The sequence below is a fragment of the Aptenodytes patagonicus genome, chromosome 12 (assembly GCF_965638725.1).
Source record: "Aptenodytes patagonicus chromosome 12, bAptPat1.pri.cur, whole genome shotgun sequence".
Taxonomy (NCBI): domain Eukaryota; kingdom Metazoa; phylum Chordata; class Aves; order Sphenisciformes; family Spheniscidae; genus Aptenodytes; species Aptenodytes patagonicus.
Window position 1 is genome coordinate 5377743 of NC_134960.1, and position 13480 is coordinate 5391222.

Genomic DNA, 13480 nt, shown 5'->3' on the forward strand with positions numbered 1-13480 from the left:
TTGAGGCCTAATCTGCATGACATAGATCTTGAGTTGAAACGCAGGGCAAAAGTACAACAAACAGGAACAGAACCAGCCCACGGTGCTCGCCCACCAAGGTCATTTTTCAACCCCTCCTTCCAGGACTTGCTCAGAGCCGGCAAAGCAGCCTCGGCACAGTCCCACATGACGTGCCCTTTTGAACCAGAAAGCAGGTGAGTATTTCCAGCTTTCCTTGCCAAGAGTCAAACCCCACATCATTACTGCCCACCACCAGTTCAGGACCGCCTTCCTCTTCCCGAAAACTAGAAATGCAAGCAGCAATTTGGGTAATCATTCCTCACTTCCAGAGGCAGAGAACATGCTGATGGGGACAGTCCTTCATGCCCTAAGAACAGACGGTCTGGGAAAAAAGGATGAGGCAAAACAGTCCAGGTACTTTCCGGGTGACTTTTTCGCTGCTGTATCCCCAGCAAAAGGCCTCCGGTCAAAATGAGACCATTTCTGGTAACCATAAAAAAAAAAGGTAGTAAGTAATAGTGCCAAGGATGATCCCAGAGTGGGGCATCAAAACAGCTCCTCTCCACTTCCTCAAACACTAGACTCGTTTATAGATATATAGATATATATATATATATAAAGAAAAAAGAAGGAAAACCCATTCCAGGGGCTAGCATCTAGCATGACAATCTAAGATTTCAAGGCACTTGAAATTAATTAGTATCTGGATTAATATCCAGAGGTGGCCATTCACACCCTTATGGGAAGCAGAAGCCCTACAATGTAATTTAAAGAGAGATGTGGCAGGTTTGTTTTGCACATTAAATACACAAACAATTGCAACCGTCGAGTCACATAAGGGTAGAAACCTGCCCTTCAGAGCTTGGAAAGCAACTCCCACAGGCTGCTGCGAGTGTTTTCCCTCAACAGAGGGAAAATTTCCAGAATTTCGGGGTTGACCCCAGCTTAATTTTCCAATGTATCATATTTAAACAAAACTTCTGTCAAGCCCTGATGATTAGTACTACCAGCGGGTCAAGCCCCCTCTCTGTTCCCCCACCGCCTGCAAGGTCACCAGCACAAAAGGAAGCACTCAGCATATCCTGTTTTTTAAAAAAATACCCCAAAAAAACCCAAACCAGCTTAATGTTTAGTTTGAAGCAGTATAAGTGAGCTTCTGGTGTGCAAAAGGCACCCCGACAGAGGGAAGAACGAAGGCAGAGCAGAAACACTGACCACCTCCCTGGCACCTATGAAGTCCCTGCGCAGCAATAATCTCTTATGTGTTCAGTGGACATTAGGTCGACTCTGCAAGCACTTCTGCACGCAGGTTTTAGAGCAAAATAGCTGCCTTGCAGGAAATAAAGTATATATGGCCCAGCTACCGTGCGAGGGAGACGGGGGATCCCCTCCTGCCTGCCGTAACACCCGTGCGGTGCGCAGCTTCTACATACACAGACAGGTAAATGGACCCCCGAAGGCTCCACAGACGTTACAGATTTTCATTCACTACTCAGAAAAGCACCAGCTACCAGTGGGTATGTCTTCAGCTGAATGACGAACTCAGCTGCTGGAGGTTCGAGATACAAGCAAGGCAGACACAAGCCCAGCGTTTTGCGAGGCACATCTTGTCCACGGAACGACCCTGCAGCACACCAGCCCGCCTTTCCTGCCCCACACCTCCCGTGCTCCACGAGCGATTTTAGAAAGCACCCACTGGAGCGGCCTCCCTTACCTCGTTACTCATACAGAAAGGACATCCTACCGAAAAACCGCTCTGTTCCCTCGGTGTGGGTGCACGGGGCGAAGCAGCCTGTCACCATGACATTGCAACATCTCGGAACAACGCGGCAGGCGCTCATCGCAGAAGGTATTTCGGCAAGCGGGCAGGAATGGAGGGGGGGGCAGTTGTCCCCGCAAGCCGCGTCCCGCATGCCTGCACACAACCACGGAGAGCTCCCCGGGGAACGGCATCCCCATCCCTCATCCCTCCGGGCGGGCACCGCGCCCCCCGCACCCCGACGAGCCGCGGTGGACACAAAGGCTGGGCGGCGGTACCTACCTCTCCTCCTCCATTGTGCGGCGCGGCGGGGGCCGGGGCCGGGGCGGGCGGCGGGGCAGGCTCAGCGCCCCGGGCCCGGCATGGCTGCGAGCGGCCGCCCCCGCCCCGGGCCGCTTCCTGCGGGAGCGGAGCGCTGCGTCCCCGGCGCGCCCCGCCGCAGCGACTGCCGCCGCCGCAGCCCGCACCGCCCCCCGCCGCCTCCTCCTCCTCCTCCTCGCAGCCTCCTCCCCCGACGAGCTTGCGATCGTCTCCGGGCAACGGCAGCTGTGGAGGGCGGCCCCGCCGCGCCGCCCGGCCCCCGCCGCCGCCCCCGAGAGCGCCCTCCTCGCCCGGGCTCCGGTTAGCACCGCTGGCACAACCCCCGATTACGGCAGCAAGGAACCAACCTAGGTCAATGGACCGCCCCGAGCCGTCCTAACGGGGGGGAGCGATGGCGGCGAGTGGCAACCCACCAGGTAGCGGGACGGGAGAGAGCTGGCACCCGGGGGGGGAGCAGCTCTTGTCTCCCCAACACCCATCCATCCATCCGCCGGCTGGTGATCTTAGTCCTTGTACCAGTGCCGTTGCCTCCACAGCTCGAAAGTTGGCCTCTGGGGAGATGGCGGATGAGCTGAGCGGCCCATAACTACTTTAATCCTTGCAATCTATAGACTAAAGAAAAGTTTCAGCGGACTGAAAATCCCCAGTACCGACCACAAGGTCAAGCCCACACACAGGACAGCAGCAGCAGAAGACTGGTGATGCTCAGACCTGCTGACGAGGGAGAGGGTCCCAGCCCCCCTAGGTCTCCCCACACCCTCCGCAGAAAGCAAGATCTAGCCTCCAGTTCCCCAATTTATAAAAATCTAGCTGTCCTCCTATGCAAGCTATCAGGCCAAATACATGCTGCGTAGGTAATATGGGTCCTCCTAAACTGCAGGTACTATTTAGCCTGAAGCACTAGGCTAAATAACATTTGCCGTTTTTATTCCAATCGATACAAACGCAGGGACTTTTACTTAATAAAATTAAAAAAAATATAGATTTAAAAGATTTTCTCAAACTTATTCTGCAACAATGAGGCCCCAGAAGCAGTACATATCTGAGTGAACAATAATTATACATTAATTATAATAAAGACAGAAACATTTGCTTTCTTCATTACTCTTCCATTCACAAAATGTTCTTGTGCAAAGGAAAGAGGTAAGTAGAAGTATCGAGAGATTTCTCTTGCGAGATGCCATTCCATCTCTTTTGTAAATAAATTTACCTCACTCTTCTACATTTCTCCTCAAACCATGTCCTCCTTCTTACCAACCTAAGTTTCATACATCTTTTAAAATGTATCAGCAACGACAATTGAACAGATGCTATCGCACCTCCCACATGAGGTTGTTGAGAATCTTAACTAGTCATCACCCCCATTCTTCAGATAAAACTTAACACACCTGGAAGTTAAAGGACTTTATCCAAGTCCCATGGGGATGGAGAGTCAAGAGTCCTGCTGTTCAAACACCATTCGGCAGCGTCCCCATAAACAGAAGAAACACAGATAAAGCCGTGAAGAAGTCAAACCTCACACAGGATTCAGGCAAAAGGAAACGATTCCTGCATTTCCCTTTGAGAATCCTGTTAAACTATCGGTTTAACACATCCAGATCCTCAATTATTTCCCCAGTGTCCATTCAGTCTTACACTCTTGATGCACAACATGCAAAACTGCAAGACACAAGAATTCAAACCACAGAAAAGGTAACAATACTAAAACCACTAGACTTTATCTAGAAAATGAGGGCTGGAACTTGTTTCCATTGAGTCAGTCCCTCAGTAATCATAAAAAGTCCAGATACAAGAGCAGGTCCTGAAATTGCTGCCAAGTACCTATGCATTTTTATTAACACATAGTCTTTAAATAACAAAATATTTGGCTTTCACCACAAAAAAAAACACAAAAAAAACCACACAACTATCTCTCACTTCAGTCAACCTGGGAATTGGGCACCTAGGTTGAACCAAACCAGCAATACCTTCTTACGCGCTTTGCCCCACCGGCACGTGTACCGCTGGACTCTACAAATGCCTACAGCAACCACGGAAAGGTAAATCCCAGCGACAGACAAGAGGAAACCAGCGAATAGTCATTGCTGGGATGGGACAAAGGCACGTTCCGGTAATCAGAGATTATCTTTATAGCAGCCTTGCAAAATAATTGTGACTGGGTAACAACCCCAACACAAAAATGTCTTGCTTGCTTTTAAGTGTAAGGATTGATATATTGAAAGAGCAGGCAGTTAAAAGGAATTAGTAACACTTGATGGGTGAAATTTTTCCAGCCTCTTTCAAAAATTCCTAGTCCTGAGTAGTCCTAAATTTCTCCTACATCTAATCTACCTTCAATCACCAGCAACCATATAACCAATGCTCAGAGCAGAAAGGTCCACAGAACGCCAGTTCCAGCTGTACCACCATCCCTCGGCCCACCAAAACCTTCCCAGATTCCTGCGACAATCCTCAGATCTACAGTGAAAGACCGAAACCCCCCCCCCCAACTCTAACGAGCTGTAGGGAGAGATGAAGGCATTGCCGGTGTCCCTATGACAGCAAGGAATTTCTTCAATAAAAATGCCAGGAAGGGAGGGAATAAAAACAACCCCTGCCAATCTGATTCAAAACTCTCTCCCAGCCCAAAGTCTGGCAGCTGGTTTAACCCTGAGGTTGTAAGTAAAGCACATTGAGTGCTTCCGAGAATTTAATTCTATGAAGAGCCCCAATATGCTCGGACAACACCCTGTCAACCTCCACAGCTTCAACAGAAGCCAGAAAGAGCCCCCTCCCCAAAACCCAGCAGAAAACTCTGCATCAAGGTGGAAAAAAAACCCTTCCTGGTTCTGCAAGGCAAACTGCAAGAGCCATGAATCACAGGATCGTACAGTTTAAATACAGTGCAAGCAGCAAGTCAGGAACCCTTTACTCCCCCATATATACCTGTTTTCAGGTATATACCAATATACAGGGTCCAGAGATCCGCATCATAAACAATTTGCTATCTTTAGCAGCTCTCCTTTTTAGCTGTATAATCCCCGCCACCAAATTATTAATCATCTTTCTTAAAAAACTATGGCCTCTGCATTGAAGAGCTGTGAAAGGTATACATAAAACACTGCCTTCACAGAAGCTTCCAAGGCTGTATCTTCTCAGCCCTAGGTTGTTTTTCATTCTGTTTTTTAAGATATATGTCTCAGTCTTATAATCAAACTTACTTTAGAGAAAGGGAAAGATATGAGTGAACAACCTGATCTAACCCTGAAGCTGGTCCTGCTTTGAGGGATGTTTGAACCGGATCACCTCCAGAAGTCCCTTCCAATTAAAATTATTCTGTGATTCTAATTAAGTAAATATTCATTTAGACCATAAATTCTCTGGGAAAAGGTCCACTAAGAAAACTAATATAAGAAAAACAGTGAAAGGTATCTACTGAAATAGATATCTCAGTGGCTAACTGAAGTCACTTGGAGGTGACACTCGGGTACCGCACTGACTCCCAGTGGACCCGGAGCACGAGGCGAGGCGCCTTGGCAGAGAAGTCCTGAAGGTATCTGCTGCCTAACCACTGCTAGAATTTAGAGCATGCCATATTGCTTTCACATAACAAAACCAAAACAGCAGCTAAAATTCAGCCATTACAGCAACTCACAGGCATCCAAGTTAACACATGGCTCAAAAGGAAGCTCCAGGAGACCTTCTAGGCAGGGACCTTCCCCGAGCTGGAATCAGGGGTGTTTTGGCAGCTGAAGCTTAAGAAGTAAGAGACTCCCACTGAAGCACTGTTTTCTGAAGCATGTGATTTGTAGAGCAGAGAGGGCTGGAGCATCCACCCCAGCACTCTCCCCCCACCAGGATCCTGCTCCCCAGGCAGAGATGCTGCAGAAGCTATCGGCATCCCCCGCCTCCGGGACTGTTGCCCTCTGCTGGTAGATGTCCCACTTTCACACTCCTGTCTGCCGCAGAACAGCAAAATTGGGGTTTACAAAATATGTTTTCCTTTAACCTTTAACATAAATCACCATTCCTATAAAAATAGTGGGTTTACTCCAATAGTTTCATCACAACATTACCAGCTTTAAAATAATAACCCCTGGCCATCTTCACCCCCAGGCTGTGATTTCTGGGGCGCAAGCCATTCTGTTGCTCACCCTACACAGCAGTAACAGATCAGCTGAAAATGTTCTTCCTGCTCCTCCTCTTACTCTTTCCTGTAGCATAAGCAATTGATGTCACCCGCAGTCAGCTATGTCAGAAGCACAGACTTCCTGCCCCGTAGCCATATTATGTATTTATCAGAAACTTGCTGGAAGATTTTCAGATACATTTTATGGTTTAGAATTGAGCACTCGAAAGGAAAAAAAATTAACATTCAGGAAGAAAGCTGTAAAAACAACTGTTGTGGGCACTGGAACAAAGGCAAAGGTCAGTATTCAGATGCCTAAATACTACCAAGTCCCTTTACCTCATGAGTCCTGAGTTTTGACTCCCATTTCTGCACTTACTGAAGCGTCCAGTTCTTGCTACAGGCTGAACACGTGGACTTGAGAAAAAGTTTAGGCTATGGTCCAAAATGTGGGATTTTTTTTCCGCAAAATTTTTGCTTAAGTGTTAAGATATCATTTTAATGTGATTCTTTGTGCTTATAATACATCCCTTAATGCTTCCACTACCACCTTCTGTGATAAGGGGAAACTACCCATATGCTTTGTAAAGATGTTGTATGGCTTAATCAATATTTGTATACTGTAACTCAGAGACCAGCATAAACAAACCTATTCTCATTCAGGATCTCGCCACTCCAACCCAAGTCTCTTTACTATTACTCCTCGTGCACTCATTGCCTCGCTCTCTTCTTGAGATTTTTTAAAACATTTCATTTTTTGTTCTTTGCAAAAGCCAGGAAACACAGCCCACCACCCTAGTATCGCAACACAACATGCTGCAACATTAACACGAGTGAGTAAATCACACAGCCGCCACACGTGAAAATTTAGGCAAGATTGTTTCTGCAGGCACATTATTTTACCTGAACAGAAAAAACCGTCTCATGCAGCACGGATTGTCCTTCATTATCCTGCTCGGTATTTTCTGGGCAAACACCTTTCTCTGCTCAATCTCCATAGCGTATTCAGAGTGGGAACTGTATGTCAGGGGCTCAGCTCGGGTTTCTGTTCACTTACTGGACTTTCGCGGGGTGCTTTTCAGGGCTCAGCTTCCCCATCCTCCCTCTCCACGCAGAAGTGCACCCTGTGAGGCAGAAAGAAAACACGCTTTGAGAAGGCATTAGAGAGCGTGTGGCACCAGCTCGTTGCAACACTTTTGGCCTAGAGCAGCACCAGCAATAAAACAAGCCCAGCTCTTCCTTCCCAACCCTCCTTCCAAAGGCGATGTTTCTCAACTCCATCTCAGCTGACTCCCCAGTACACAGAAAACAAGAGCTTCCCATTGCCACCAGCTACAGACAAACCCAACATAACATTTCCAAAACACACGTGGCGCTGATTCATCACCAAGCTCATGCCTCAGAGAGGCTTTAAAAGTAACATTGATACCACAGAGCCGAAGCCCGGATTCTAGCTGGTGCTGGATGAGTAAAAGAAAACTCCAGTAACAACTTCTAAATGATATAATTACAGAAAAAATAATTTGCCTACAGTTAAAATTGCAGAAAATAATGGACAGGTGGGCCTAAAGGGAAAAAGGCATGGCAATTTGCACCAGGTTACTTACTGCAAAGGCTTGAAACCCCCCCTTGTGCTCCTGGCGATCTCTCTTTTTCAGGAGGATACGTCTCCACGAAAATAACAGTAGAAAGCTAGCATTACTTCTCTTGAGGAATGCACTTTGCTAAATATCATATGCAAGAGGCATTAGCAATTACAACTACAACCATCCTGCAGTCCAGTAGTGATCTCAGGGGGAGAAGTCCTGAACTTGCAATCAGACAGGACTCAAAGGAGCTCTCTCCAGTAAACGGAGCATCATTATTCCAGCAGTGGTGGAAAGAAAACAAATAAACAAGCCCAAATGAAATCACACAGTGAAGGCCTTTGGCCAAATTTGTTACCCAGTAAAATTAAGAGATTACTAAAACCTGAAAAGGTACTAGATAACCACACAGAGAGAATTGGGAATTTAGCATCAAATCTTTCGCGACTCTGCAACCCAGCCAGGGAGCAGTCAGTGAGCTCGAAACGAGAGGACATCCCTTTTGAGGAGGGAGGGGACCTGGAGGATGAAATAGGAGTAAACTACTTCAAAACACAGCTGATAGTGCTGTGCTTTTATACAACAGCTAGATAAGCACAGCCTCCCCCCAGGGCCATGCCCTGCCCATGTTGTAATTTGTTCATCAGGATGTGCGGCTGGGAGAAGGAGGCTTTCCACTGAAGCTGTGTTAGTACGCAGTAAAGAAAACAAAATTATTGATCCACAGAGAAAGAGAACAAGTAAGAAGAGCGTGAACCTCCAGTCCCAAACACTACTCGTGCCTTTTATCCAGCGTTGCTTTAATCCAAGTCTATGCTAGAAATAGAGATTGGACTCCCGATCTTTCTTCTTCCCAATCCGTGCCTGCAGTGACTAGATTCATGCTTCCTTCCCTCCAGGATTTTGTGGAAAGCAAAATTTCTTACAAAATAGAAAAAATCCATTGTAAAACCACAGAAAGCAACAAAAGTTACAGAAATGACAGAAGAGACAGAGATGATATTCATCTTTTATATTGACTAGATTACAAACTAACAGCAGATTTTCAGATGTGTAGTGTTGCATGCTTTTCAATTCAAAACAGTATTCCCAGCAAGAACAGGGCTTCTGAGACAAACTAGTTGGCCACTGCATGGTATAAAGTAGCATTTGAACAACTGGAGTATTTTCAGATTCGTCAGCTCATTCTGCTTCTAAGGGATTTTTCTGCAACGTTCATCAGTGATTTGTACTTTGATGGTAGCGAGCAAATGTGCATCTTGACACATTTCCAGCCAGAAACTTAACTTTCTAAATTGGCATTGATTCCTTACTGCATTACATGTGAAAAGAGATATTTATAGTAGTTTAATGAATGTAATATGTATCAAAATTATACATAGCTCTACATAGTGTAGTTAGATTTTTTTGTTTTTGAGGAAGAGCTGTTCTTTCCAAATCCAAATGTGTATTTTCCATTTGTGAAAGCATTTGGGAATGAAACTGTATGCATCAGACTAAGAGGGTTAATATCCAGATGCCTCAGACAGATGGCATTAGTAGTCTGACTGGGCTTGACATCTAGTTTTCAAAGTTAAGGAGCTTTGGTTACGTGGATGGCTGACAATCTGAGAATAGCCAGTGCTCTAAGCTTGACGCTTTCTATAATAGCAATAGGCAATACTACAGCTTTGCTTAACAGACTTTAGCAAAAAAAAAAAGTTACACCAAGATCAACCACACTGAGAAAGTACTTAAGAAAATGCTGTTGCAACTTTTAGTTTAGGACTGCTACTGGCAAAGGCTGAAGCAAGGACAGAGAACGGTACTTGAATTTTATTTTTTATGCTTTTTTTTTTTTTGCTACAGCCTAGACCTGAAGCATTCCATCTTTTTAACTGTTCAGTCTATTCAGTAGATAGAACTACAGGAAATAGAAGAATCTGAAGAATGTCTCTTCTGCACCAAACTACAGCTTTAGAGCCCTTGCTCTTTCAGTGTTGTCACTACCCACTTTCCCCACGAGATGGGTTAGATGTTTCTAAGGGGAATATAGATACGATTAAAACACTCTTAGAACCATATGAACAAGAGGTATCAGTTCAAATGTGACTACATATTTCCTCCCTATTATATGTAACAGAAATCGAGGAGAGTTCTGGGAGCAGAGAAGGCAAAAAGACTAGGATTTGTCAAAGGAACATCAAGGAGGAAAGCACCCAACTCCATCAGCCCCTTTACAAGTCCTAGTACACAGGTAAATGATAGAACATTCCTAGGTAAAGCTATATAGCAGAAAGACTTTCATCTTGTTATAAGAAATACATATCTGACACCCGTCAATAGTAGTACTTACATTACAGTACAAGTAAATACTCATTAAAGGTAAATGGAAGTAGAGGTAATGTATGTGTGTGCGTATACACACACATACCAGAAATAGAGTAGTAATACTTCAATAGGAGACCTAAAAAAGCCCATCAACAAAAGCAAATAGTGCTTGTTCAGGCTGGCTCAAAACTCCTTATGGTGTGTTTGCATTGCGAAAGACATTTTAAAAGTGAAGCAGGGATGTAACTCTTTTATTCATTTAAGAAATACAAAAATAACAAGCAGAAAACTCATCTTTAAGGGATGCATACACCAGATCACAGAATCAGTTACGCAAAAAATATTCAATAACCCATTGTTTTGTAAACTACACCTCTGGCTAAGGTGAAAGACTGAAATTTTGGGAGTTACCCTTTCAATCACCTAATATTAATCCGAGGTATTATATATAGACACAGTTTGAAAAACCTATTGGAAATGCCTTCTTCCTATTAAATAGCTTAGAAAGCAGAGGTCCATAACAACATATACCACCTAAATGTGGTACAAACAGTTGATTACGTGATAAACACTAACCCGTAATAGCAGGACAAGCAATCCTTTTTAAAAGGCTTGGATAAGCTACCTTCTGTCAGAAAACCAATCACCTCACAGACTGTAGGAGCAAAATCCCATTCTCACAAAATGCACCTTGTTTTTGTTTACTGTGTGCATCTCAGAAGGGCGTCCTTCAGTTTTATTTTTTAGAGATTAATTAACACTCTAAACCAAACTTTTGCATTTTAGAAAGAACATTCTGAGGTACATAGAAAAAAAGAAGCTGCTCTATTTTCAGACTTGAATGGGAGGTTGGGGTCCTCAGCACCACTCGGGCCCGGACCCTTTCCAGCAGCACTAGGAATGCCATTATATTGCGACAATAGTATCAGCTGACAGGGCAGGATAATAAACCAGTGTTCTGACCAACACTATCCACTTAGGTCTTTCAATGCTAAATGAAAGCAAAATTTGCTTTACAGAAGGGATCTAAGCTGGGGCGGGGGGGGAAGAACACCATAAAGCATTTGAGAACTTTAAATTACATTTTTAACCATGTTAAATATTTCAGCTTCACTGATTGTTAAGTATGTATGCACAAAGTATCTGATCGAGTTCAAGCACACCTCCTGTCAGCGCCCCAGCTGGGCACACCGTTGGCCTCCCAGCGGGTCTGCGCTCCTGCAAGAGGAACTGGGAGTCCAAGAGCTAGTACTGCAGCTGCATCACTTGCAGCTATTTCAACACGCAACACAAACCAGAAAGCTTGCTCAATTGTGGAGGATAAAGATTGTCCACCTAAGTATACTACACAAGCCTGCAGGGCAAGGCACAGCTTTTATTTCACAAGTCTGTCACAGCTGTAATACAGCCAGTGACCCACAGAGATTTGCTGTGATCAAAGCTGTTTCAGCTCTTACTGCTGTTCTACCTTTCCATCACCTAATGTTAAAAAACACAAGTGAGAGGTACTTCCACTGATTTGTGCAAGTACGTACACAGGTGTTTAGCATGTTTCTTTTTAATGCAGTAGTCATCAGCATTATAAAAGTGTACGTTAGGCTAATTTTATTAGCCAAATAAAATTTACAAGTCACACAGGAAGCAGAATCAAGAACAAATTAGAGTAGACATGAATACCCATTACTATTAAAAACCTCTGCGCGCATCACAACACACTTGAGCTATACTGCGATACCGTAGTCTCTGAAAAGCTTTGTTTTACAGAATTTCTTTTTGTTCATGCAGATTACAAAAATAAAAAGAACATCTGTGTTTTAAGAAAACTACTGCACTTTTGCTTTCATTATTAAATGCTGAAAGTAAACTAATTGCTCTCCCTTCCTATTTCTCACAGGTGAAACCAACACAATCCAGCATTCACTCCTGAATAAAGGCCATTAAATTACTGAGATAATTTCAGACACATATACTTCAGAACTAAACTACAAACTACAGAACAGGACACTAAAGTTACTTTATTTCTACCTCCGTGACCATCCTAGAGCGACTGTGCAGTCACAAACTTCTTTATTTACATGCCAGCTACATACTTCATTTCATCTTAGTTCTTCCTACACACCTCTATGCAAACAAATCCACCCAGGGGTCAGAAAATTACTAAATACCATTAAATACCTAAGTAAAGCTTTAGCAACAAATCTCTTCTGTTTACTAGGAACTGTACTAGAAACAGGTTTATATTCAAAGACAGTCTTTAAGTCATTGTGTCTTTAATGCTATCCAATACAGATTTGCATCTCTTTCTATATTCCATGGTACATCCTAGCATTACTGCTCCTTATTAAACAAGTGCTTACACAAGCCTCTCAAACACTACCTGCATTGTCACAAGGAAGGTCTCGCTCCCAAGAGACAAGAGGTCAGAGTAGAGCGAGTCCCACCTACTCAAGACACTCACCACAGAACACTGTTAAACAGACAGCAATCTTTTGAGAGAGAAATTAGGCAGCATACCCCCTAATATAGGTGCAATTTCTGGGATCTGCTTTTTATTCTAGAAGACATTAGTCCTACAAGAGGACTATTACATACAGATAATCAAACAGCATGTTTCAGTACAACAATTCTCGAAATCAAGCCATAGCTTGGCAAAACCGTCAGATTTCACACATGAAGTCACTTTTTTAAAAACCTACTTGTTTCTAGTATCAACATGGCACATAACGTGAAAATACCATAAAGCTATAGTTGGTGCACAAATCTTTATCTTCCCAAGTTAAATGACAAGCCACATCACAGAAGTGAATTTAACAATTTCTCTCAAAACCAGGCTGTCCCTTGATAAGGTTAAGGCAATTCACCATTGCAAGGGAGACTAAGTCATATGCCCAAACGAACACAAGACCTAGAACTCTGTAGTTCATTTCAGCTACATGAAGCTGTGCTTCAAGTGAAGTTCGAGGATGACTGTCAACATGGTTTTAAAGTGCAAAGGTAAAGTAAAAAAACTTCAAGCCCAGTGAACTGAAATAAAACCAACCATCTGAAGCTGCCCGCCAACAAGAGCTGGTACTTGCAGTGTTTTACAAATACTTCTCCGAAATGACTTGCACTCTCAACAACGTATCAGTGACACTGGTTCACAACAGAGGCTAACAAGCCTTTGAAATAAAAAAATTACAATTGCAAACAGCAAGTTACTTGGAACTTATTTATAAAAGCTAAGCCAAAGAGAACCAGTTTCACTCTAAGAGCCACAAATTACCACAACCAAGAGGAAACTCAGCTCCTGGTTTAAATCCTGATGATACCAGAAGGTTGTCCTGTTTATTCAAGCTCACGTAGGTAATTAAGTTGATGCTAGTTTTACTTCTAATAGCAACAAAAAGACTCATT

At 44.0% G+C, this 13480-nt stretch overlaps 1 protein-coding gene across 1 annotated transcript in view; it reads right to left on the minus strand.

The window, feature by feature from the left end:
* KLHL3 (kelch like family member 3) overlaps positions 1-2077 on the minus strand; it is a 50226-nt gene extending 48149 nt beyond the window's left edge. Inside the window, exon 1 of the mRNA XM_076350474.1 lies at positions 2042-2077. Within this exon, the coding sequence (XP_076206589.1) occupies positions 2042-2055 (14 nt within the window). The 5' untranslated portion in view covers positions 2056-2077. The remainder of the gene's footprint in view (positions 1-2041) is intronic.
* Positions 2078-13480: the final 11403 nt, after the last annotated feature.